Source organism: Nannobrachium achirus (assembly GCF_963921795.1).
Source record: "Nannobrachium achirus genome assembly, chromosome: 14".
Classification (NCBI taxonomy): domain Eukaryota; kingdom Metazoa; phylum Chordata; class Actinopteri; order Myctophiformes; family Myctophidae; genus Nannobrachium; species Nannobrachium achirus.
In genome coordinates this window covers 51,659,347-51,685,208 of record NC_137821.1, presented here as the reverse complement: position 1 = coordinate 51,685,208, position 25,862 = coordinate 51,659,347, and the positions used below count along the sequence as shown (strand labels likewise).

The 25,862-nt window shown below is 42.5% G+C and overlaps 1 protein-coding gene across 1 annotated transcript; it reads right to left on the bottom strand.

Moving 5' to 3' along the window:
• Positions 1 to 57: 57 nt before the first annotated feature.
• LOC308298124 (adenylate cyclase type 4-like) lies at positions 58 to 22,190 on the bottom strand (the record flags this gene model as incomplete). The annotated part of the gene is made up of 12 exons (XM_080741681.1): positions 58 to 189; positions 1,405 to 1,529; positions 2,649 to 2,763; positions 3,077 to 3,184; positions 9,290 to 9,436; positions 11,970 to 12,131; positions 12,487 to 12,571; positions 16,602 to 16,780; positions 18,283 to 18,363; positions 20,765 to 20,902; positions 21,752 to 21,874; positions 22,128 to 22,190. 12 exons carry the CDS (start codon positions 22,188 to 22,190, stop codon positions 58 to 60), a joined length of 1,458 nt encoding a protein of 485 aa, XP_080597807.1.
• Positions 22,191 to 25,862: the final 3,672 nt, after the last annotated feature.

The window sequence follows — 25,862 nt, the reverse complement described above, 5'->3', positions numbered from 1 at the left end:
GGACTTTTGGTCCACCCGGTGTGACCGGCGGCTGGCTCGGAGGACAACTCAGTCCTCTCAGAACTGAGGAGACGATTGGTCGTTGATGAAGTAGGTGGTGAGTTGACCTTTGCCCTTGACGTGGACCACGCCCCGGAGTGTGACGCTGTACCCGAGACTCTGGACCACCTCTGCTGTCTCCTCTGTCACCTGACAGAGAGAGAGAGAGAGAAAGAGGGAGAGAGAGAGAGAGAGAGAGAGAGAGAGAGAGAGAGAGAGAGAGGGAGAGGTTGGCTTATGAGAGAGAGAGAGAGAGAGAGAGAGAGAGAGAGATAGAGAGAGAGAGAGAGAGAGAGAGAGAGAGAGGTAAGATTAGGGTATCAAGCAGGCACATGCACACGTAGACATCAGAGGGGGCATGAGCCCCTTCCCTTTTATCCGTCTGTAAAACTGTGCCCTCTCCAGACCATGAATGTAGCATTTACTATGGTGAAGGAAATGCAAATGCCCTCTTTCCATGCCATACCTGAAGGCAGCATTCAAGAGAATTGACTTGTCCAAACTCTCCTGAACTTAAGATAATTGACTTGTCCAAACTCTCCTGAACTTGAATGCAGCATCTTATGATGAAAGAATTGCCCTTTTTGTGTAGAAATCCATGCCGTTACGCCACATCTCCTGTATTGACATGATTATGCTTAGTTCAGTGTGGGATCAAGCACTTAAATAGCCGGCTATTTTCGATATTTTCACCAAAAGGCCCTTTTAGAAATTTCAGCCCCTGCCTCTCTAACATTCTCTGCACGTCCCTGGTATCAAGACTGGGATCAATACCATTTTCGGGTTTCTGATCCTGTCGGGAGGGTGAGAAATGAAACCAAATGGACCCGTAAGGTCCAGAACCACTGCCTTGGGTGACAAAATCTGACGGCTGATTTCTAACTGAAGAAAGACAAAGTGTGAATGATGCATAATGTTTAGGCCAGGGGTCTTCAACAGGGGGTCCGGGGAGGTTTGCAAAGTATTTGACGGTTCAAGTGGTTAAATGTCTGAAAATACACATTACTCCAACATGATGACAGTGCTGTCAAACAAGTCTAAGCAACACAATTTTATCCACCTGTTTCCGCTGGAGTTTACTGGAGATTATTTGGACCTGTTTGGACAACACTTCCGGTTTAACAGCAGACATACAAGCTCACATCGCGTCGCAGATGCAGCCTGTTGTGAGCTTGTAAATCACACTCGGCTGCGGCGCCGGAAACTCGGTACAGCGCCTGCGCAATGCACTATGGGGCGTTGGAAACTCATGGATACAATATGTAGTGGGGGTCCCTGCTTCATCTCTCTCTCAGCTAAGTGGTCCCTGGCCTGAAAACGTTGAAGACCCCTGGTTCAGGCTCCTCCGCGTCTCTGCGCTCTCACCTGTATCTTGTCCAGTACTCCAGTGCTGTCCATCCTGCTCGCCACGTTGACCGCGTTCCCCCAGATGTCATACTGTGGTTTGTGGGCGCCGATCACCCCTGCAATCACTGGCCCGTGGTTTATCCCTACAAAGTACAAAAGTATTGGTATCAAAATGTACTTAAAGTACCTAAAGTAAAAGTACTCATGCAGAATGTCCCATTTCACAAGTTTTCAAATGAATAAAATGTATTTTGAAAATAGCAGATCGGCTATTTTCAAATAGACGAAAATGTATATAGGGCTGAAGTTGTTAATGCATGTTTTGTAATAATAATCAAAAATGTTCATATAATTGTAGTGGAGTAAAAAAGTACAATATTTGTCTCTGTAAAAATACCTCAAAATTGTACTTAAAGGGATATTTCACTTTCAAAAAAACTTTTGGTAATTTATCATCTAATCAGGCTTTTATGAATAATTAGCTTGATTGAATATTTAGATATTTGATGTAATGTTACCAGGCCCTCCAGGCCCAGGGCCTCTCCCCACACACACCCATTGTAACTACAAACTTCATTTTAACCATGATAGATTCATTAAAAACACCCATTATTTTTCTGGTGACTCATACTACCCTCCTAATATGTGAGCAGGCTGTGTTTTTTCGATAACTTTTTTCATTTATTTTTAATAATTATTTTTTTGCATTTCATTTTTTCCATTCTCCCAAATAATTATTAAAAATGGAATATCCCTTTAAGTACGGTACTTAAAGGCCCGCTGACACGCCCCAAAATTATAATAGTATGATACAGTAGTAGGTCACGTGGTCTCTCTGAAAAACGGTCTGAAACAGTCTGAAGCTCATGCAATCTGCCCCTCGCCCCCAAACAACAGCTGACCAGTACAGTCAATTAATGTGATTGGTTTATAATTGTGCATTCCTACAATGACATCATAAAAATATTAACTCATATCTTAAGATGACTTTTTAAAGTGACAGTACCCCTTTAGGTGACAGTACCCCTCTAAGTAAATGTCCACCGCTGAGCATTTGTCGGAGTAACAGACAGTACCATTGTAGTATTATTGATCCAGGCCAGGAGAGAATCCAGTGGCGTCAGTTCAGCAAAGGTATGGCAAAATGACTGGTGTCTTGATGAATTTATTTTAAGAGATACATTGATTTTTTTCCCTGTAGCCAAAGTATGGCAGCTGCCATACCTTGCCATACCCAACTGACGCCTCGGAGAGAGACTCACCGATCCTGAGCTTGAAGCTGTTGAAGGAGTGCGTGTTAATGAGCTCCAGTTTGCTCATCAGTGCAAAGGCAAACTCCACCATGCAGCGCACATGACTGTAGGACGTCTCAACCTCCTGCAGGGGGAGACAGAGCACATGGTTCAGTAAGTAAAAAAGTAAAGTAGGCCCAAGTACATTTTATTTGTATAGCAACAGCACTTTTCACAGAGAGAACTCACAAAGTGCTTTACACACAACAGGAAAAAAAAACAGCAAGAAACATACAAATGATAACACAGAACTGAACAATGCAATCTCAGAAAAAGCAAGGTGCAGGGAACAGATAAAGAAGAACTAGTAGTAGTAGGCCTATAGCTCTAAAATAGACATTGACAAACAAGGTGATTCTGACAGTGATGATGATGAGGCGTCTGGGAGGAAAGCAGACCTTTCTCTCCTCTCCTGGAGGGGTGCTGGTCAGTCCCGCGGCGGCCATGTACGTACTGCCAATGGTCTTGATCTTCTCCACCGAGCTGAACTTGGGCTTGGACAGGAGCTGTGAGGCAGAGGGAAACAGGAACATTTAGAGCAGCGGTTCCCAAACCTTTTAGCTTGTGACCAGGGGTGTGGTTGCCTGGATTATTCATGAAGCATTCCCGGAACAGAAAGATCCCATGATTGGCCGCTAGTTGCGCTGTTTTCCCCCCTGCGAGGTACCAAAAAGAATATTTCTCCATTGGACCCCAGTCATTTCCCCCTTTGAATTTCTAACCTTAACTCATCCACTGCATATGACGAGTTTGACGAGCTATAGTTATGGGTCCACTCTGCTTATGACGAGTATGACGAGTTATCAATTAGCTTTAATAACTATAAAACAAAAAAGTATGATCGCAGATTCGCCGTCCATAGCGCTCTATGGACCGGCCCTATTCACAAAAAACGGATCTGGATGTTCCAGACCGGAAATGGGGGGGCGGGACAACGACGCCTGTATCCTGTCTGCCGAAATCCCATCCGGTTTAATGTTACACAACACCAGCGTGGCGCTCCGTCGGTTTCGCTTTGGGAAATGGCAGGCTGTTTACCGTCGTAGCTTACCGTGACTGGATCGTATTGTGAATGGAATCGGTGAACCATCGCGCAATGGATTCGCGCGCGCGCCCACGTTAAAGGTAGGCAAAATCCTGGCGGTGTGGACCATTAGAAGGGTCTTAAAAATAGCGGTGGGTGATTAAAGGAGTAGTTCACCCCCAAAATGACTTTTTTTCTATTGATTAGTCATGCCATAGAGACTAGAGTTCAATAATATGTTTTGGTTTTTGTCGCATTCCTAAGACAAAAATGTGATAACAATACATTTACCCCCATTCGTTCCGGATGGTGACCCATTTCGAAACGGGTCACCATCCGGAATCAATGGCGGTAAATTTACTTGAATCAAATTTTTGTCTTAGGAATGTGACAAAAACCAAAAAATATTATTGAACTCTAGTCTCCATGGCTTGACTAATCAATAGAAAAAAAGTCATTTTGGGGGTGAACTACTCCTTTAATAAACATCGTCATAAATACTTTATGGTTCCTCGTAAAAAAGAAATGCCTTTCGCTAGTAAAAAACTGCCTTTCAATCACCATGATATGCGTTTTGTGCAATATGGTCCCATTTATGTTAAAATTGATGATAAAGTTGCGGGGGCGTGGACAACTAAACTGATACCAGCCAGCTGTGTTCTTCTTCGTGTGCTTTATTTCGGGAGGCTCAACACCACATTCTCCCATGTATCCCTATGGTTCCACGTGACCGTTGGCAGCCAATAGCATTCCTTATGATTCCTTGGGTACCATTAAAACAATGATGGCGACACCCATACAAGGGACAAAAAAGCGTAATTTTTGCAGCATAGAAAGCAATGGCTTCGCACCGTTCATGTTTTTTTTTACAGTCTATGCTTGTGACCCAACAAAGACTGGGAGCCAAACTAATGAAAACAGCAGATCTGCAAACTCACAACGCCTCACTTCGCGCAGTGTCGTGAGTTTGCAGATCGGCTATTTTCACTACTTCTTAGACACAGGTTTTCTAATTTATGGAAGTTCTTTGATTTTTCTTTGATTTCTTTATGAAATTACTGGAAAAAAAAGAAGAATTACATTCTGTCATTAATTCATGATTCTTTTAGCTTTTTTGGGAACGTTATTTTTTTTAATGTTTTGGAATAATAATTAATGGTTTTCTAATTTATGGAAGTTCTTCGATTTTTCTTTGATTTCTTTATTAAATTACTGGAAAAAAAAAGAATTACATTTTGTTATTAATTCATGATTCTTTTAGCTTTCTTGGTATATATATATATATATATATATACCCATAGAAATGTGTCCACGACCCCCAAATGGGTCCCGACCCACTGTTCGGGAAACAGTGATTTAGAGAGACTAGAGGGAGATGAATGAGGCAGACAAAGAGACCGACAGAGAGACAACCCTGCAGATAGACAGACTGCAACAGCCACTCTTAGTGAATTACCCAGCTTAGGAACTACTGTATGGGGCAACGAAACCAAGGTAAACAATGATGGAGAGGGTGATGAAGGTTTGTGTGTTATAGTCTAGGTCATTTTTCCAAAAATCTTAACCCCGAAGGCAAATCGTGTTAATTTATGGCATGCATGTTTCCTTGGAGTATTAAGGCATGCTGAATCCAAATCTGCTGTATGCCCAGCTCAAAAAATGCCGCTAAGCCCTCAAAATGGACCTTTTAATGATGGCGGCCACCACTATGCTGAAACAAAAAAGTGACAATATCTCGGCTTCCAAACCACTTTCATTTGTGTGTAGTGTGTGTGTGTGTGTGTGTGTGTGTGTGTGTGTGTGTGTGTGTGTGTGTGTGTGTGTGTGTGTGTGTGTGTGTGGGCTGTCATTCTGTTCTGTTGCTGTTGGCAGTCATGATTGCCAGTTCCCACCTGATGTCATGCGGGAGTTCAGACTTATCCAGACCATAATGAATAACGGATAGCTTGCATAACGTCTTCAGGCTAGGATTTAAATCTAAGATGTACAGGTGATCAGACATTGTATGGTGTGCGTTGTTTCCTCCATGGATGATAATACTATCTCCCGCCACCATGCAACAGCACATCCCATACATCCTACAGGGGTCTTTCCCCTTGGGCTCAACCTGCTTCCAGGAAAAGGTCTCTGGACTGAATTTCCACAGATCATTGAAGTACTGGTTCCCATTGTAGCCACCAAATATGTACAGCTCTCCATTGTAGGCAAAGGCTGAATGACTTAAACGTTCTTCTGGGAGAAGCTGTAGCTGTGCAGAAGGTGTGTTCAGCCAGCAGTTGGTCTCTGTGTCAAACACAGTATTGTTGTTTAAGTTCTCCTGTCTCCCCCAGCCCCCAAATACAAACATCTTTGTTCCAATGATGGTGGCAGAGTGACAGTTTGAAGCAGGTGTAGTGCCTCTGGTGTTAATTAAAGACCAGACCATTATGCGGGTGTCCAACTTGTACATGTCATTAGTATATCCAGTCAGCTGGGCGTATCCTCCAAACACATACATGACCTTCTCCAGGACACAGGCTGTGTGGTCCTTCCTTGCTCCTGGAATAGTCCCAGAAACCTTGGGTCTGAACCAGCTGTGGGTGTCAACATCAAAGGCATAAAGCACAATGCTGTAAGGATAACCTCCCCAGATGTAGACAATTTCTTCTACCAGGACAGCTGTTTGGCCACAGCGCCCGGAGGCAACCTCAATGGGACTTTGTCCTCTTCCATTTGTCACTGGGGGCAACTTCCTCCAACGCAAAGACACTGTGTTGAAGACGTGGACTTCAATCTGATCATTGTTGTTCTGGTAGCTGTTGACTCCTCCAAATGAGTACAGCTTGTATCCGACCACCACAGCAGCATAGGGATTCTTATGTCCTCCTTTCAGATCTGTCGTCCAGTGAAACATTTCACACACCAGCACCACCGTGAATCAGCGCAACAAACTTACAGGAGTTCAATTAGTTGGAAAAATAGTTGTTGAATGACATTTGGTTTATTGGACGTTTACTTTTAAGACAAGTACATTGGTTGTGATGACAATGTTGTGATGTCATTGCGTGATGTCATTGCGTGATGACATTTCGATCAATCCAGACTAGTACAGAGCCCTGGTGGATCCCAGTGAACTAAGGAAGAGGGTTTAAGTGGCCTGACTGTCAAGATTACACCCACACACAACGTGAATATTATGCAGCGTTGAAGTGAGCGTTGAACACCTAATCCTAACAGTTTCCTGATGAGTGGTGCTCAAACCAAAATTATAATTATATACATTTGGTAGTGGACCCCCATCTGAAAATGTTTAGTTCCATGGACCCCCAAGACCCACAAGAGATATTTTTCACTTAAAAAAATACATATATTCAAGGATTTGCCCACATTTTCACGATTGGTCTAAAAATCAGACCTACAAGCTCATTCACGGCACAAAGTGACGCACTATGAGGGTGCGGCAGTGGCATAGGGGAAATTTAACCCATTTAGTGCTGCAGGAATTAACGGGTTAAAATGTCCAGCGTGCCTCTCGCAGGCGCTCATCCGCGACCGTTCTCTTATTTTGAAGGCCAGAAGGCCATTGCGTAAACACTACGTCATGACGTCATTCACCGGAAGCGGTCGTCATCCACATGCGGTTGTGTAATGGCCGACCGTTGCCTTTCAACATGTGTTTTTTTAGCGAGAATCTAATGCCATCCTTGGCTTCTAAAGTGTTTTTTGGAGATAATGGACATTAAAGATGAGATCGGCTGTCGGCCTCCATGTTAAGGGATTACTATTTTGTGCACGTGCATCCGTGATGATGATGAATCGGCGAGTCCAATCGTGCCAATCGTTTCCAACGGACCCTAGGGTAAGAACGCCAGCGTTACTCTATAGTATTTTTCGCGAGTATACTCGGGATCGGCACTCTAAATACTTGACTATTTTTCACGAGTATACTCGGGATCGGCTAGAAATGAGTTAAGATGTTCGCCTTCTGCCATCTTGATGATGTGGACCCCTTCCAAAATTAAACTTGTGGTGATGGAGAGCATGTGGAACAAATACATTTATATAAACTAGAAGCAGTGCTCTTCTGAGCACAGGTCTCCACCAGGCCAGGCGTCCTGGTGGTGTTATAATAGGCCAGTGTAAAAAGGGTGGCATGTGTTCTTCGCCAATCTTAGACCTTGCATGGCAGTCGGACGCTGCATGCATGATTTGAGGCATTGTGTCCCAAAAATGTGTTTTGCTAAAGTCTACCTGCTGGTGGCGCTATAACAGGCCAATATGAAAAGGGTAGCATTTGTTGCTTGACGTAGTGGTATGGGAATATGTGTGGCAAATTTCAGGGTAATCGAAAGCTGCGATGATGATTTGAGAGGCATTTTGTTCAAAAACGGAGCAATCCTGCAAACTTTGGAAGCCAATATTAGCCAATTAGGATGGAATATATGAAATATCAGACTTGATCACATGACTATAGATATACTGTGTACTGATTTGCATGATTGTTGGAGAAAATCTGATGGAGTAATAGCAAAAAATGTGTTTTACATAAGTTCTTCTCCTGGTGGCGCTATAAAAGGCAAATGTGAAAAATGCTGGGCAAAGGTTTATCCCTAGCCTCTAGGAAGTAAACATACAAAGTGTTCCACTTATCGGTGGAGTTAAAGGTAAAAACACAAATTGCCCTGTTATAGCGCCACCATGAGGCTGATTTGAGAAATTTTAAGTGGTATGTCATCCTCGGCCTAGTGGGAACATGCGCGCCCAATTTCACCAAGATTGCACGCTGTGTTCATGATTTGAGGCATTTTGTTCAAAACAAATACCTTTAAGAATCATCTTAAAAAACAAGTTAATATTTTTATATTTTTTGTGGGGATGCGCAATTATAAGCCAATCAAATTAATTGCCTGTATATCCTGACTGTATGACTATTTACTGTACTGGTCAGCTGTTGTTGGGCAGATTACACTGATACAGTTTCAGACTGTTTGAGGATCCACACTGGAGAGAGACCATACTATTATAATTTTGGGGCGTGACAGCGGACCTTTAAGTATATCATTTGAGTACTTTTTCCACAACTGCGGGTGGCAGGGACCTGCTGGCCATTGGGAAAAGCGGGACAACTCCCGAACGGCCGGTTCATTCCCGGCCGGTCCAGGCCAGCCATTAGGAAAAAATAAAAATAAAATGTCGCCCTTCGTTTCATTTTGGGGGCTGGGCGGCCAACAAAGTAAATCGTCACTGTCGGGCAGAAACCTTGTATCTCCAAGTTTCAAATTTGTAGATTTCTTCGCAAAGTAAAGCCCTGCTTCATCATACAAGGCCGTCGCACAAAAATAGTGAAAACAGCAGATCGGCTGTTTTCACTAGTTTAACTCATTTTTAAAATGATAAATACAAAACAAACGGTTTTGGACATACAAGGTTTCCACCCGACAACGACGAAATATAACTCATGTAATTGGCCCACTGGCTTGTCACTTGTCATGATCTGAAATGGCAAATCTTTGAGTAGCAGCAGCGCTATAGCACGCAATGAGGGCCTCTCCAACTCTTTTTCCCGGGCTGAATCAGGGGCCCAGCACGTCCCTGGCTGGCGGCGTACCTCGTCAAAGTCTGCTATGATCTCGTTGAGCAGCCGCAGGCACTCCAGGCCGGCGTTGTTGGCACTGCTCTCGCTGTAGAAGTCCTTGTACTGGGGCACGGAGGCAAACATCACACACACACACTCACAGGACTCGCTGTACAGGTCCTGTGGAAGGGTGGAGAACAGGGACGTGCAGAGAATGTTAGAGAGCAGTGGCGTCAGTTCAGAAAAAGCTAGGGTATGGCAACATGACTGGTGTCTTGCACGCGCGCAGACACCAGTCATGTTGCCATACCTTAGCACCAGGCATGATATATTTATTTTAAGAAGTACCGGTACATATAATACATATAAATATAATTATAATACCTTGTTAAAGTGACCATTTTTGTTAAATTTTGCATTTGTAGTTATTTTACTGTAATTTACCAACATAATAACCAGCACAGATAGACAAAGAGACATTCATGGATTCATATTCAGAACTAACTTTTATTTTCCCCCCTGGACCCAGGGTATGGCAGCTGCATACGCCTGCCATACCCAATTGACGCCCCTATTAGAGAGGCAGGGTCTGAACTTTCTAAAAGGGCCTTTTGGTGAAAATATCGAAAATAGCAGACCTCCTAGCTCACAACGCGTCGCAGCGCGCCGCGTTGTGAGCTAGGAGGTCGGCTATTTTCGGTTCTTGATACAAGTCAATACTGGAGATGTGGAGTATGGCATGGATTTCTACACAGAGAGGGCAATTCTTTCAGCATAAGACGTTCAGGAGAGTTTGGACAAGGCAATTCTCTTGAATGCTGCATTCAGGTTTGGCATGGAAAGAGGACATTTGAATTTCTTTCGCCATAGTAAAAACTGTATTCATGGTCTGGAGAGGGCACTTTTTACAGACGGGTAAACAGGCAGGCTCAAGCCCCCTTTGATGTCTATGTGTGCACGTGGTGGAGAATATGACACATTTACAGGTTTGACAGCGGAAGATATTACACAACAGTGAATAGTTGGCACACGTTTCAGGAATGAAAATTACTTGCGTTTGACAACTGCGAGTATTTTGAATCTTAAAGACGGGGCACATGATAATATTAAAATGCTGGAAATTTAAATTCAGCATGTATGTACAGTAATAATGTGACGTTCTCATAAATAACAACAATGAGTTACATACTGTACATGTTGTGCATTTGAACAGCTAAATGTCCCCACATGTCCCACACATACAAAAGGCTGTGAATGTCAGTATTGTGCCAAAGTCAATACAGAAACTAAAAACTTCCTCCACTTGTTATGGGGTTAAGTGTGTAACATGCAAACTCCACAAAGAAAGGCCCTTTCTGTCCAACTTTAGCACCACACTACACCACACCACACCACACTACACCACACCACACCACACCGCATCATGTAACGAGTTAACTAAATTAATCGCAATTAACTCACCGTTATGTTAATGCAATTAATCGCATATTTACAAACATTGGCTACAATATCGGCTATATTGGCTACAAGGTCCATCCCTGTTGATGTAACAAAAAATACAATGTATAATTAAAGCATAAGGGTGGACACAACAGTAATCATTTAGCAGATCCTTATACCCATCAGCTGCAGTCTGTTTAATGCAATACCATTATGATTTATTCAGGTTTTTAATTGATTTCGAATAAAAGATTAACATACTTTCGCATAAATCCAGCAAATATTTCCACTCCCAAGTTAATAGGGCCACGAAAGACTTGAAAGATATCCCTCTAAGTTACATTGTGACCTGATAAAAGCTGATGACTTATTTGTGATTAATCGCGCGATTAACTACATAAATCATGCGATTAATCGCGATTAAAATATTTAATCGTTGGACACCACTAAAAAAATATCAACATTTTCCATTACACAAAAGTACCCCTATCAGTAAGAAACAAATTGATCCTTTTAACTGTGATTATAATACAATATAAATTGTATTACAAATATAAAACACTATAATGGATTATAACTGTGATTATAAGACAATAGAATCTATTATCATGTATTGCAACTATATCCTGGTGGTCTAAATGAAAAGTCAGTGAGTGATCAGTCATTATGATGTGTTTGGCCCTGTTTGGCCCAGCTCAGACCTACTCTGTAGTGGATACTTTTTAGTACCACGTTTAGTACCACTTTCACACCACTCTACCCAGGTCCTTGTGGTAGAAAACCTGGCACAAGTGGGCGGTGTGGAGTGGTGTGGTGTTGGGCCATGTCAGTGGACTGGAGAAGGGGCTTATTTGTCCTCTATCTCTGTGTTTCTCAACCTTTTTTTCTGCATGGGCACACGTTTCATGTCCCAAGAATCCATGGGCACACCAACATAATACGGGGGTGTAAATATTGTCACTGTCGTTTGTTAAGAAACCTTGTACCGATATCTCCAAGTTTCAAATGTGTATGTTTCTTCGCAAAGCAAAGCCCTGCTTCATCATACAAGGCTGTCGCACAACAGTAGTGAAAACAGCAGATCTACAAGCACACAACGCCTCGCACCGCGAGGCGTTGTGTGCTTGTAGATCGGCTGTTTTCACTAGTTTAAATCATTTTTAAAATGATAAATACAATACTGGCTTTCAAGCAGTTTCAAGGGGCACACTTGACCCTTCTCAGGGGCACACCAAAGGTCCCCAGGCACAGTGGTTGAGAAACACTGCTCTACCTGGTTGTGTATGTTCTTGACGTTCATGAAGAAGGAGGCGACGTGCAGCGGCAGAACGTTCTGCAGCAGCAGCTTGTTGACGTTCTCCATGGTCTCGATGCCCTCTCGCTCCGTCTGGAAGCAGCACTCCAGCAGGAACTCCACCCGGCAGCCCAGCTCGTCCTGCGGGGACAGGGAGGATTGATTGATTGATTGATTGATTGATTGATTGATTGATTGATTGATTGAAGTATTAATTAGAATATTGCATAGGGAAAGGTACAGTTTCATGACAGTACAGTTCACTGGTACACAGTCAACTAAAACAGTGGTTCTCAATCGTGGCGGAGAGAGAGCAACACATTGAAACTATGACAAAATTGCAATTGCGATTGTTGAAAATCCAGCTCAGAGAAAGCACAGACATGCATGAAGTGCACCACCCAACCACACGCACACGCACACACACACACACACACACACACACACACACACACACACACACACACACACACACACACACACACAGGCATCTTACCTGTCTGATCAATATGAGGCACATGAAGTAGAAGACGAAAAGCCAAACCCCGGCCATGATCGTAGGCTCCTTCAGCACACCGGGCCTAAAGCACACACGCACGCACGCACACACACGCACACACACATACACACACATACACACACTTTAGTTACAACAAAATTCACTTCGAATTTTCCACCGCAGTCTGAGGAGGTGAGTCTTCAGGCTACGGCGTAAATTTCTGAGTGAATGGGAAGGACGATAATTGTTATTATCGTTTATTGTGATAAAAAAATAGTCAACAATAATTGTAATGTGGAGAATACATTTATTGTGAAATTAATCTCCGTCATGCACTGGGAGCACCTTTTATTTGCCGAGCATATCCAGTACCATTTAAAGCCTCTATAATTGGTAAAACAGACCTGGAAATAACGTACTTTTTCTCTCTTCTTCTTTTCTCCCAAAAGAATTGCCAAATACAAGCTCATAATGTGTCGCAATGCGACACGTTGTGAGCTTGTAGATCTGCAATCTTTTTGGCAAACGTTCCGCCCCAGGATAATGGATGTCGGGGATATTTTGATTATCGCAATAATATCGTAAATCGCTATTTCTTTGGTCACAATAATTGTGACATAAAAGTTTCATATCGTCCCATCCCTACTTCAGACTCAACCTTAGCCCGTAGCACTTGACCTAGCGTTGACGACCTTGGTTTAAAATGTCATTTAGATAGCATGTTTTGTTTAGACAGATGCTATTTAGACAGATGCCTATAGTTTCTTTAGTTACAAGGTAGCCTATACAGATTAAGGGTGTAATGATTTAAAATCGATATAGTAACTATTTTGCAAAGACATTAAATCTGTGTGAAACCTGTCAATAGAGCAGGTTTTTAAAGGAATAAATCTATTATTATGGATATAAATAATTAAACACTGTGATTCTCCAGCAAATACACAGACTTTATATTTCAACACATACTGTATGGAAAAACCCGCACATTGACATGAACACAGAGATTACACACATTTATCGATTGACCAAGAGTAGCTACAGTATATGGAATGGAAAGGTAATTAGACCTCTTTTTCATGTTCCCACTTAAAATTGCTAAATACAAGGCACAAATACTTAGTTTCCATACAATTGATTATTTGCATTTTAAAACAATACGATACGCGCGATACAAAGCCAAAACGGTACGATATTTTGCTTTTGCATTTCAATATAGTAGATCATTGCTAATTAAAATCAATTTTTCGATTCAGTTACTATATTGTTACACCCCTATTAGATTGCATGCTTTTTTTTTTAAAAACAGATGCTATTTGTTGACCTGACATCCTATAGTTTCTTTAGTTTCAATGTAGCCTACAGATGTGTTTTTTATCTGATCTGTTGTGACTGATGATACGTTCTTGGTTTGCACACACGCACACACGCACACACACACACACACACACACACACGCACACGCACACGCACACACACACACACACACACACACACACAGGATTTCTGTTTCACTATAGCGCTATACAACACCCTGCCGTAAGCAAAGACACTTTTAACAGTGTCACACCCTCACAGGACTCTTCGGTGTCACTGTCTGTACTATCTACGGTAAGTGTCAATCACTGTATCCCCAGGCAGACAGCACCCCCCCACCCTATAACACAGTGCCCTGAATAAAACATCAGGCACGTGCACACATATAGACATGAAAGGGGGCTTTAACAGTCTGTAAAAAGTGCCCTCTCCAGACTATGGTGTTATGGTGAAAGAATTGCAAATGCCCTCTTTCCATGCCATACCTGAAGGCAGCATTCAAGAGAATTGCCTTGTCCAAACACCAAACTCTCCTGAACTTGAACGCTGCATCTTATGTTGAAAGAATTGCCCTCACTGTGTAGAAATCCAAGCTGTACGCCACCTCTCCAGTATTGCCTTTTTTAGGGATGTCCCAATACCAATACCAGTATTGGTATTGGCTCTACTCTTACTCGTCCGATATTGCTCACGGCAGCGCCCGATACCATTTTGTTTCATTAATATGTTGGTAACAACATATCAAAGGTCCTAAGACACAGTTTTGTATGTGTTAGTTCAACTAATGAACAGTGTTTTCACCTTCTCTTACTCTAGGCATGACAACATAATTATTTAAAGCATTTTATTTTGGAGCGCCACACACTATTTAAGCAAGTACTTGGTCAGCAAGAAAGTGGTATCGGGACATCCCTATCCTTTTTATGCTTAGTTTAGTGTGGTATCAAGTACCGAAAATAGCCAACCTCCAAGCTCACAACGCGTCGCAGCGCGACGCGTTGTGAGCTTGGAGGCTGGCTATTTTCTATATTTCCACCAAAAAGGCCCTTTTAGAAATGTCAGCCCCTGCCTCTCTAACATTCTCTGCACGTCCCTGCCCCCCACCCTATAACACACTGACCTGAATAAAACATGATACTTCTGACGAAAGGCTTTTTAACAATGTGCCCTCTGAGTGACAGACAAAACAACATGAAACTGAACACCCGGGCCCGGCGGGGAAAGACTAGACACACAGAGTAATGACTGTAGTGCAGACGCTATAGTGAATGACGTGGAAAGTGAGGTCTAATTAGGTAGGGTGACTTTCACTCTCTGTCTTCCTCTCAAGTTCAAGTTCATTCGTCCCAAGATGGGCAGTTTGTGCCGCAACAAGTATGAAAATATGAAACAGGTAGCAAATACTGTATAAAAACGACATAAACAGACAGTCATAGGTAGTCAAACCACAATATCAAAACACATCAACATCATCCTCAGAGTGCTTATATATGTAGCCTATTTGTGAGTGTGTTTGTTGTGTGCATTAACACTACAGGAATCATATGCTTAATAATTTATTTTTGGACTGCATATAGTTCAATAATCATTTTAAATGTGTAGATCTTTGACAAAGACTAATACTTAATTTAAATTCAGAAATTTACAATACAGTCTCAGTTATTATTATTTTCTTTGTAAAGCATCTTTTTTATTTCAGTTAACTAAAATGCCCCGGACTCAGGCACACATAAACATGAAAGGGGGCTTGAGCCCCTGCCCTCTTACCCGTCTGTAAAAAGTGCCCTCTCAAGACCATGAATGCAGTTTTCACTATGGTGAAAATGCCATACCTGAAGGCGGCATTCAAAAGAATTGCCATTTCTCTCCTGAACTTGACCGCAGCATCTTATGTTGAAAGAATTGCCCTCTCTGTGTAGAATTCCACACTGTATAACAGAACTGCTACCTTTAAATGCATTTTGAGAAAAAATAATGCTGTTATTTGCTCCAAAAGCTTTATACCCTGTATATATATAAAATGTCACAATGCGACATACTGTAGCTCTGTTTACACAATGCTGTGCCCCCTCCTAATGTATATTATGTTCCCCATTTTCAACAGTTTTTATTTTATTTGTGACACTTGCTTTGGCAATGTAAACGTATGTTTTCTCATGCCAAATAAAGCTCCTTTGAATTGAATTGAATTGTATATGCCACATTGCGCTTTTTTATGCTTACGGTAGTTTAGTGTGGTACCAAGTACTAAAAATAGTACTCAATATATTTGGATATGTCAGCCCCTGCCTCTCTAGCATTCTCTGCCCGTCAGGGACGTGCTGGCCATTGGGAAAAGCGGGACAACTCCCGAACGGCCGGTTCATTCTCGGCCGGTCCAGGCCGGACCATTAGGAAAGAATTTAACTGTTTGCACAAAAGTAAAAATTAAACTGTTTGCACAAAAGTAGTGAAAACAGCAGATCTACAAGCACACAACGCCTCGCACCGCGAGGCGTTGTGTGCTTGTAGATCGGCTGTTTTCACTAGTTTAAATCATTTTTTAAATGATAAATACAAAACAAACGGTTTTGGACATACAAGGTTTCCACCCGACAACAACGAAATATAGGCCTAATTCATGTAATTGGCCCACTGGCTTGTCACTTGTCATGATCTGAAATGGCAAATCTTTGAGTAGCAGCAGCGCTATAGAGAGAGATCTCTCTATAGCGTGCAATGAGGACTCTACAACTTTTTCCCGGGCTGAATCAGGGGCCCAGCACGTCCCTGCTGCCCGTCCCTTCTCTCCCACTCACTTGGAGGAGGAGTTGTAGAGCAGGTCGACGAGGCAGTGGGACCTCTGGGCGTACACGTAGAGGAACAGGGCCAGGTACACCACCACGGCCAGGGTCAGCAGCAACGCCTTCAACGACATGCACGTCCTCACAAACACCAGCACGCCCAGCATGGCCAGCAGACAGCAATAGATGTAGTACTGAGAGGGGAGGGGAGAGGAGAGGAGAGGAAGAAAGGGTGGGAATTCAGAGGAGAGGAGAGGAGAGAACGTCAAATATTAGCACAGGGTGTCCATGAAATAACTCAGTCACACAAAACTATACCAGTAAGACTCCCTAATCGGGAGATAAGCGACCGTCAGGTCGGCAACCTGATGGTGGCGCTAGAAGAGGGGCATGTGAGAAATCAGGGGCGGAGGAGGTTGTGGTTTGCCAGCCAGTGTGTGTGCAAAGTTTGGCATGGATAGGGGAAACAGTGCCGGAGATAAGAGTAGGGCCAAAAGTGTGACGTGAGGGACAGACGGAGGGACTGACGGAGGGACTGACGGAGGGACTGACGGAGGGACTGACGGACAGCCGGTGGAGCTTTTCAAAGTAAGTTGCGACCTTTGTCGTGTTGTTTGTATTTTGCTGAGAGACATTATATAGTTTATAATAGCATTTTCTCCGTTGACTTCTATGGGAAAAAATTACAAATTTCCCATCAATGGAGATGACTGACAACATAGATGTCTGACGTCAAAGACCACATGAGACTGACAAAGTATATCCATATATGGGCATAAAAGGGACAAGGACTGACACAGAGATCTCCTATGGCTATTAATTCATTAGTGAATTAATTTTCCCCCATTGACTTGAATGGGGAAAATTCTAATGGTAAGACGGAATTCATTTGCAAGTGTGACTCACATCACGGCAACCACACTTGCGATTTCCCAGAATTGCATCTTTCTAGTCTTATCTTAATTGCGACCGTAGGCCACGCCTGACACTGTGGTTCTATGGGTTTGTCGCTCTGACATCATGCTCTGATGTCACTGTGATGTCAGGGGAACCACCAACAGAATGGGTTTGCCGCTCTGACATCACGCCCTGATTTGATGTCCCTTTTATGCCCCATATATGGAGATCGCTGTTGTCATCACGAGTCACACTTGCAAATTAATTACGTCCTTGTCCGTTTTATGCCCATATATGGAGATCCCTGTCCCGATGTCATAAATATTAAGCGCATATCTGGGAGTGCCCATTTGGTAATGCCCATATATGGGCATGTTCTGACATCAGATTGTTGACTATCATGCAGGGGTCTCCATATATGGGAGACCCCATATAACTAGTCCGATATACATCACTGGTCAGATGGCCAAGAATTGGCGTGAACAGGCACCTTTAAAGGGGAATTCAAGGCCAAATAGAAATTAATCAGATGCTACATTTCTTCCAACCATCTCCATTGTATCCTTCACTGACTTCTGGTGGGAAGTCAGTGTTTGAAATGTGTATGTTTTCTCGTAAAGTAAAGAAAGCCCTTCTTCATCATACAAGAACAAGACTGTCTAGTGAAAACAGCAGATCTACAAGCACACAACACCTCGCATTGTGAAGCGTTGTGTGCTTGTAGATCGGCTAGTTTCGCTGGTTTAAATCATTTTTAAAATGATAAATACAAAAGAACAGGAGGGTCGACAGCACTCACAGGTACAGTGTAGAGCTTCATGGCCTCCAGCTCCGTTCTGTTGTGGGAAACATTAACACAGCCGTCCCCTGGGATGAAGAACTGGAGGAGACAAAAGAAGAGAGAGGGAGAAGGAGACACAACGATAGATGGATGGATGAATGGACACAGAGATCAGGGAGGGGTCTTCAACGTTTTCAGGCCAAGGACCCCTTAGTTGAGAGAGAGATGAAGCAGCGACGCCCCACAACCTTTATATAGATTCCATATAGTTTTCCATATCGTTTGACAGCACAATCATCCGTGTATTTTGGATTCATGTCAATTTGTGTTTTCAGATATTTAACCAGTTGAACTGTCAATACTTAACTCATTTCTAGCCGATCCCGAGTATACTCGTGAAAAATACTCAAGTATTTAGAGTGCCGATCCCGAGTATACTCGCGAAAAATACTGTATATAGAGTAACGCTGGCGTTCTTACCCTATAAACCGGCGGAAGGTCTGGGCACGATCGGCCTCGCCGAATCATCATCATCACGGATCCACGTGCACAAAATAGTAATCCCATAACATGGAGGCCGACGGCCGATCTCATCTTTAATGTCCATTATCTCCAAACAACACTTTTAAAGCCAAGGATGGCATTAGATTCTCGCTACAAAAACATAATAACAAAGGCCATCAGATCAAACGGCCATTTTAGGATCGGCATGGGATGACGACCGCTCCCGTTGAATGACGTCATGACATCAACCCGGAAGTGTTTACGCAATGGACTTCTGGCCTTCAAAATAAGACAATGGAGCGTATAGGAGCCTGTGAGCGGCACGCTAGACATTTAACCTCTTAAGCCCCAGGGGGGTCCAGGGGAAAAATCCGCCTAAAATGTATGCCCAAATTGGAACAGTTGTGGACACAAAACTACCATGATTGTGGCTACTCTTGACTCACCAAATGTCAGCTAACCCCTGAAAATTCACAAATGCAGTGTAAAGCATCACATTTCTCTGACCAAATTGTCCTGCTGTGATCATTTACCAAGGAAAAGATGATTGAAAAAGACCTCCGCCTATGGAAATTTTGCCTTCTGAATAGTGAATGAGCCTCAAGACCTCATTTAAAACATATATAGTGAATAGAAAAATTGTTCACCAAGGTGTCACCAATTGATAGGCAAAATTGTATGAATATATTGCAAACTATGTAAACTCTACAGATGTTTTAGTGAGAGTAGTGCTGTAATATTAGTAATGTTAAAGTATAGGGTGAAAAATGATAAAAACGAGTAACAATAAGTAGTAATAATACTGTAATAGGAGTAATGTATGGATGAAAAGTACAATGGCAGCTGTAACAATAATCAACAAAGAAATTGTAGTTTGATTTGGTCTCTATTGATTTATTGTCATTTATTGACAGCTGTTCAGAGGTCAACACCTTTTGCCCCCGCCGGCGGGGGCAATGGGGCTCAAGAGGTTTTTAACCCGTTCATGTCTGGAGCACTAAATGGGTTAATAAACGTGACCTTTCACTCTGTACTTAGTCTGCTCTTGTTCCCCTCTACACCAAACCTCTTTGCCGAAAATAGACGATCTACAAGCTCACAACGCCTCGCAGCGCGAGGCATAGTGAGCTTGTAGATCTGCTATTTTTGTCTAAAGTCTCAGAATATGGACTCTAGGGTTCAAGTGCATGCATATAAAAAAGGAAAAAAGAAGTTTCTATCACACAAAGATTTGGAGTAACTCTGAGGAACCCCTAGGGGTCCCAGACCCCCCGTTGAAGACCCTTGATAGAGATGGTTAACAAAAACTATAAAAATAAGCTATGATGACTCAAACTTTGACTATATACTGGGACAATTTCGTCAACAAATAAAAACTAGCGGGGAAGAGATCCAGTTGAACTAAGACGATTCATTTTATGCTTGGTCGTGGGCAGGTGCCGTGCTCAGAGCTCAAATAGCCCATCTACAAGCGACGCGTTGTGAGCTTGTAGATCTGATTAAGTATATATCAAGTAACAACATCACGGCCCTAGCCTTGCGTTGCCAGACACCCATCCACAGTGTGATAGAGTCTGGCAACGCAAATATCACGGCCCTGCTATCAATTACTTTTTGTCAACTAAAGGAAAGGAAACTAAGACTAAAAGTAAAACATTTTGGATGACTAAAATATGACTAAAACTGAATTTTATTCAAAAGGCTCTATTTCTGTCCACGCCTTACCTCTTAACCCTAAACTCTCTTGCAATTTTTTTGCTATTTTGAAAAACATTTTCGAATATTTCAAATAGTTGATCTACAAGCTCACAACATGTTGATGTAGATCGGCTATTTTAAGTATTTAAAAAAAAAAGGCAATGAAGCAATGAAGGCATAAGGGGTAAGGCATGGATGAAAATATATAGCTATACGTCTAAAACTAAAACAAAAAGTGCCGTCACTTGCTTGAACAAAAAATGACGGGACAATGCAGACAAAGAAGACTCCAACTCACAAAGTTCAGGATGGCCATGAGCATGGTCATCAGCAGACAGACGCTGACCACCAGGAGCCGTAGCGCCGCCCTGCTGGACACACCTCTCGACAGCCCCGAGATCCACTGCATGCTCAGAGGCATCTTAGACTGCCACCTCTGAAACACACAATATGTACATGATGTGTATATTACTGTAACACTTACTGCCACCTCTGAAACACACAATATATACGTACTGTATATTAACCCAAGACCTGGAATTATTGTTATACTTTAGCTATTGAAAACCAGCAGATCTACAAGCTCACAGTGCGGCACCAAGTGCCGCACTGTGAGCTTGTAGATCTGCTATTTTGACATGACGAACATGAACATGCGAAACATGCGTTTTTATCATCTCTCAGACATTTTTAGAATGGGTTAAAAATATTAAAACTGTTTAAAAAATTGCAGATAGCAGAAAAATACGAGCTTGTAGATCTGCTATTTTTCAATAGTTAAACCATGGTTATAAGTAATAATGCCTAATAATGTGTCCCCGGTCTAAATATAAATGTAAATTAAAGAATATATCGTCGCTGTTGGGCAAAACCTCTTCTCTAAACTTTTAGTGTTTTTTCGTAAATTAACATCCTACTTGATCACACTACAGCGTCACACAAAAGCATCAAAAGTAGCAGATCAGCAAGCTCGAAACACGACGTAGAGCAGACCTCTAAGCTCACAACGCTTGGAGGTCGGCTATTTTCTGTGCTTGATACCACACTGAGCATAATCAAGTGAATACTGGAGATGTGGCGTAGGGCATGGATCTTTACACAGAGAGGGCAATTCTTTCAACATGAGATGCTGAATTCAAGTTCAGGAGAGTTTGGACAAGGCAGTTGTCTTGAATGCTGCCTTCAGGTATGGCATGGAAAGAGGGCAATTTCATTTCTTTCACCATAGTAAAAACTGCATTCATGGTCTGGAGAGGGCACTTTTTGATTAGCGTGTGATTCTTACCTCCAGTTTTCCAGTGAAGACCACAGACAGAAGCAGCACCAACACAGGGAAGGTCACACCGTAGGAAACGGCCATTTCAAAGTTTCTAGGAGAGGAAGGAGAACTTTTATTGTTCACCTGAATCTGAATGAGTGTGAGAAAACAGAGTGAAGGATCAAAGTGGTAAATGATATGTTTTGGTTTAAAGGTTAAAGCATTATATTATGTACCCTGGCATAAGCTGATTGTAATCGCTGCTATAAATTGCTATAGCAATGATTACTTATTATCAGAATATAGTTATTTAACACTTATTTTAAAGAAAGAACATGACCAGCCCAAAGCTTCTGCTGTCAAGAAGAAGAAGAACAACAACAAGAGACAAAAGAAAAGCCACCAGGAGCTGCTGCACCGCTACAAACTGCACCGCAGGAGACACGCAGGAGACCACGCCTAACATATTACACACACACACACACACACACACACACACACACACACACACACACACATTCTACACACACACACACACACACACACACACACACACGCATGCACGCACACACAAACGCAAACACAAACACGCACGCACAAAAAGCTTTAAAAATAAGGACATTCAATGAGGTATCAGGCGCGCTACACACAGTTGTGACCGCTATTGTGTCCGTGTAGTCTGAGAATGAGTGGGGGGGGTGGGGGGGGGGGGGGGGGGTGATCCAATTCATTGTCAAACAGAGGTCACATGGTTTTTTGTCGTTGCCGTGTCTTTGGCCAAAAGACAGCCTTCGGTTGAGCAAGAGACACGGCAACAACAAAAAACCAAACAACCTTCCATTGACAATGCATTGGACTCCCCCTCCCCCCCCATTCTCAGACGATACGGAGAAGATGTCTCATGCATCTGTGTGAATGCGGCCTCAGGGACTTCCACTGTTCCAATGGACCCTTATGCCATGTCATGCCTGTGGTTGTGCTCCTCTTCACACCCATTGGTTGCTGTTTCTTGGTTGGACAAAAATCCCGTCTCTCCATCCACTATCATTGAAATAAGGTGTTTTTTTTTCAGTTGCTTCGTATTGATGCTCTGTGTGTTCAATTCTTATTTTAAGTAAAAAGGAACATCTCAGGTGCATATAGTGACTGGGCATATCATGCATTTATTTTTTAGTTTTTTCTCCAAAGATGATGTTTTAGCAAATTCAACATAAACAACCATATAAGGTGGAATCAGGGCAGAACAAGGCAGAAAGAGCCTGCTGGTTAGTCAGTCAGGGACCAACCAGAAGGCTGACAAAGGGTCAAATTCACAAAGGATGAAAGTGAACATTTAGATTAGAACATACAGACAGACAACTGTTTCCAGGTTTGGTCCATGTCTCTTCCAGTGTTTACATTTGCCCTTCAAACTGTGTTCTGATTGGACGCTCTCTCTCTGATGTGTAAACACAGTGAGCTGTCATTGTGTTCTGTGTGCAACTATAGTGATGGGAACCATGGTTGGTTTCACTGACTCCATTCATTCCTTCCTGTTCAATAAAAATAAAACGTTATTTCCAATGATTCGTTCACATTTCAGTGCTTCCCCTGAACGCCCACCTCTTGCGTAGTTCAGTCCGACTCCCAGGGGATCACCAGGCACAACATATGAATATGGACTCCCTCCTTTCCGGTCCTAAAAGACAGCCAGCCAACACCAGTTTAAAACCCAAAATACAGTGGTTTGTTAATAAGTTGAAAACATGGGTAAATGACCTCAGGTTGAACAACTGTAAGTATAGGAACTACTAGGCCTACATTTATTTATATAGCACCTTTCAAAACAATGTTACAAAGTGCTTTACAGGGGAAAAACAATATAGTACATTAAATCCGGCTCAAACCAAACCCCTATTCTTACCTTTACCAAACCAAAAAACAAGTCTCAGCCATCTTACCTCACATAAATTAATGGGGGCATTAGCATTTCTTTCACCACAGTAAAAACTGCATTCATGGTCTGGAGAGGGCACTTTTTACAGACGGATAAAAGGGCAGGGGCTCAAGCCCCCTTTGATGTCCCATGTTAACGGCAACACCTCTAAAACACTGGCAAACCAAAAAACACTCAACACACGGTAGGCCTATTGGTGTGGTTGACTTGGGAGACAATTCACCATATTCCTGGCCATTCTATGGAGGCTGCCATTTTCCTTTTACAGAGGGCACTGGAGCATTTTTCTCTGTGTGCTGCTTCATAAACATCTTTTCACTTCCTCCCAAGTAAAGAAGTGACATGGAATTGTCTGTTGCCAGATTTTGCCAAAGAAATAAGCCCAACAGAAGCAACTACAGTAGGCTATACTACTTTACATTCACATTTGAAAATAGCAGATCAGCAAGCTCACAATGTGTCACATTGCGACACATTGTGAGCTTGTATATTTGCTATTTAAAAAAAATAAATTTGAATATTTTTGAAACATTTTAACAACATAAATCTGTGTGGAGGTCCCTGGCACCACATATTTTCAGATGGGGGTCTGCGACTGTGGACAAATCTGGGGTCCTTGATATGAAAAGATTTGGGAACCACTGGTTTAAAAAAAATTAGAAAGTAAGCCCAATAAGCAACTATTTTTTTAGAGACACAAATTGCTTATTATAAGCAGACATGGCAACCCAGGTACATTCAGAGCCCAGAGCCTAGAACGCCAACTACTGACACTTTAATGCAAGTACAACAGGAAACCAACTGATGTTTTTCAGGCCAGCTTTTTCAGCCTCCGCCTCTTTCAGGATATGAACAGGAAGCTGGGGGCGGGGCCAGGAATAACGTGAATAGGCGAGGAGCATAGAGTTATAATAAATATAACTGAAAGAAATGATCCTGATGTCCAGTAGATGTAACATAATTAAATCTTTTAAAAGTTACAATAACAAATCAAGTTTGTTCGTTTACATAAATATGTCCCGTATTATGTGAAATATCACTTGTTGAAAATACAAGAAAAAATGCATTTATTCCTCAAATAGCTTTATTTACTTAAAACCAACCAATCTTGTTCAGTACACAAATTCAACTAATACAATCACGTAATATTTACAGCCAAACTCAACAATCAAAACGTACTAATTTCTACAGCCAATGAACATCTGTAGAATTTATGTGATCTGCAACTAGCAAGAAGTACACGCCCCTTTCAAAAAGTTTGAACTGAGTGAGAAGAAAGAAGAAGCGAGAAGAAGCAGGTCGCCGGCGTCGCCACAGAGCCTCGGATAAAGCTGCGTTTTATAACTTCAAGGTAAGAATTAAATTAGCTTTAAGCTTTGCATTTGATTGAGGTTCAGTTCCGCAAGTGTTTTTAGGATTGTTTTTTCTTAAAACAGTGGTGGCATGTTCTAGCTATTTAGAAGAAAAATCAAAGCGAGCTGCCGCCGCCGCGAGCCGCCGCCGCCGCCGACACAACCCGCCCGGGGAAGGCCGTCGGTCGGCGGGGGCGGGCGTCACGGGCCGGCCGTGACTATGGACGCGCGCCGGGCCCTACTCGCGGATCTCCTCAGCTACGGTACTCGCCGCTCCCCTCGGGGGGACGGCCGCCCCGGCGGGCTGCCTCGGCTGGCGCCTAGCTGACTTAGAACTGGTGCGGACCAGGGGAATCCGACTGTTTAATTAAAACAGAGCATCGCGAGTGTCGTCTAAATGCCATTGTTTTGCTGTGGGTGTTATGTAACTGTGACTTATAATGTCACGCAGCGTGGGTGTGTTTTTCGTGTCTTAAAAACGATTTCTTCGTGGAATGTAATGGTCTGTGAGTTTAACCAAAGATTTGGGAAGTGTATGCTATACTGTTGTCTTGTGTGTGGAAAAGACTGGAAACGCACATGTTTCACCTGTAACAATACTTCCTTGTCTAACCCGCGCTTTGCACGTAATGTCAGCATCCCATAATAATCACACAACCACTGTAACACAGTGTGACCCACGTTATTAGAACAATACATTTAAGCAGGGGTAAAAGTGAGCGTCTGTAGTGCTTGTATTGTATGATGTCATTTTAAAACATGTGTTTATGTTCATATTTCTGATAATTGTAAAAGCATTTAACCCATTCAGAACGGGTACACATTAGTGTGTATCATTATTTTATGCTTT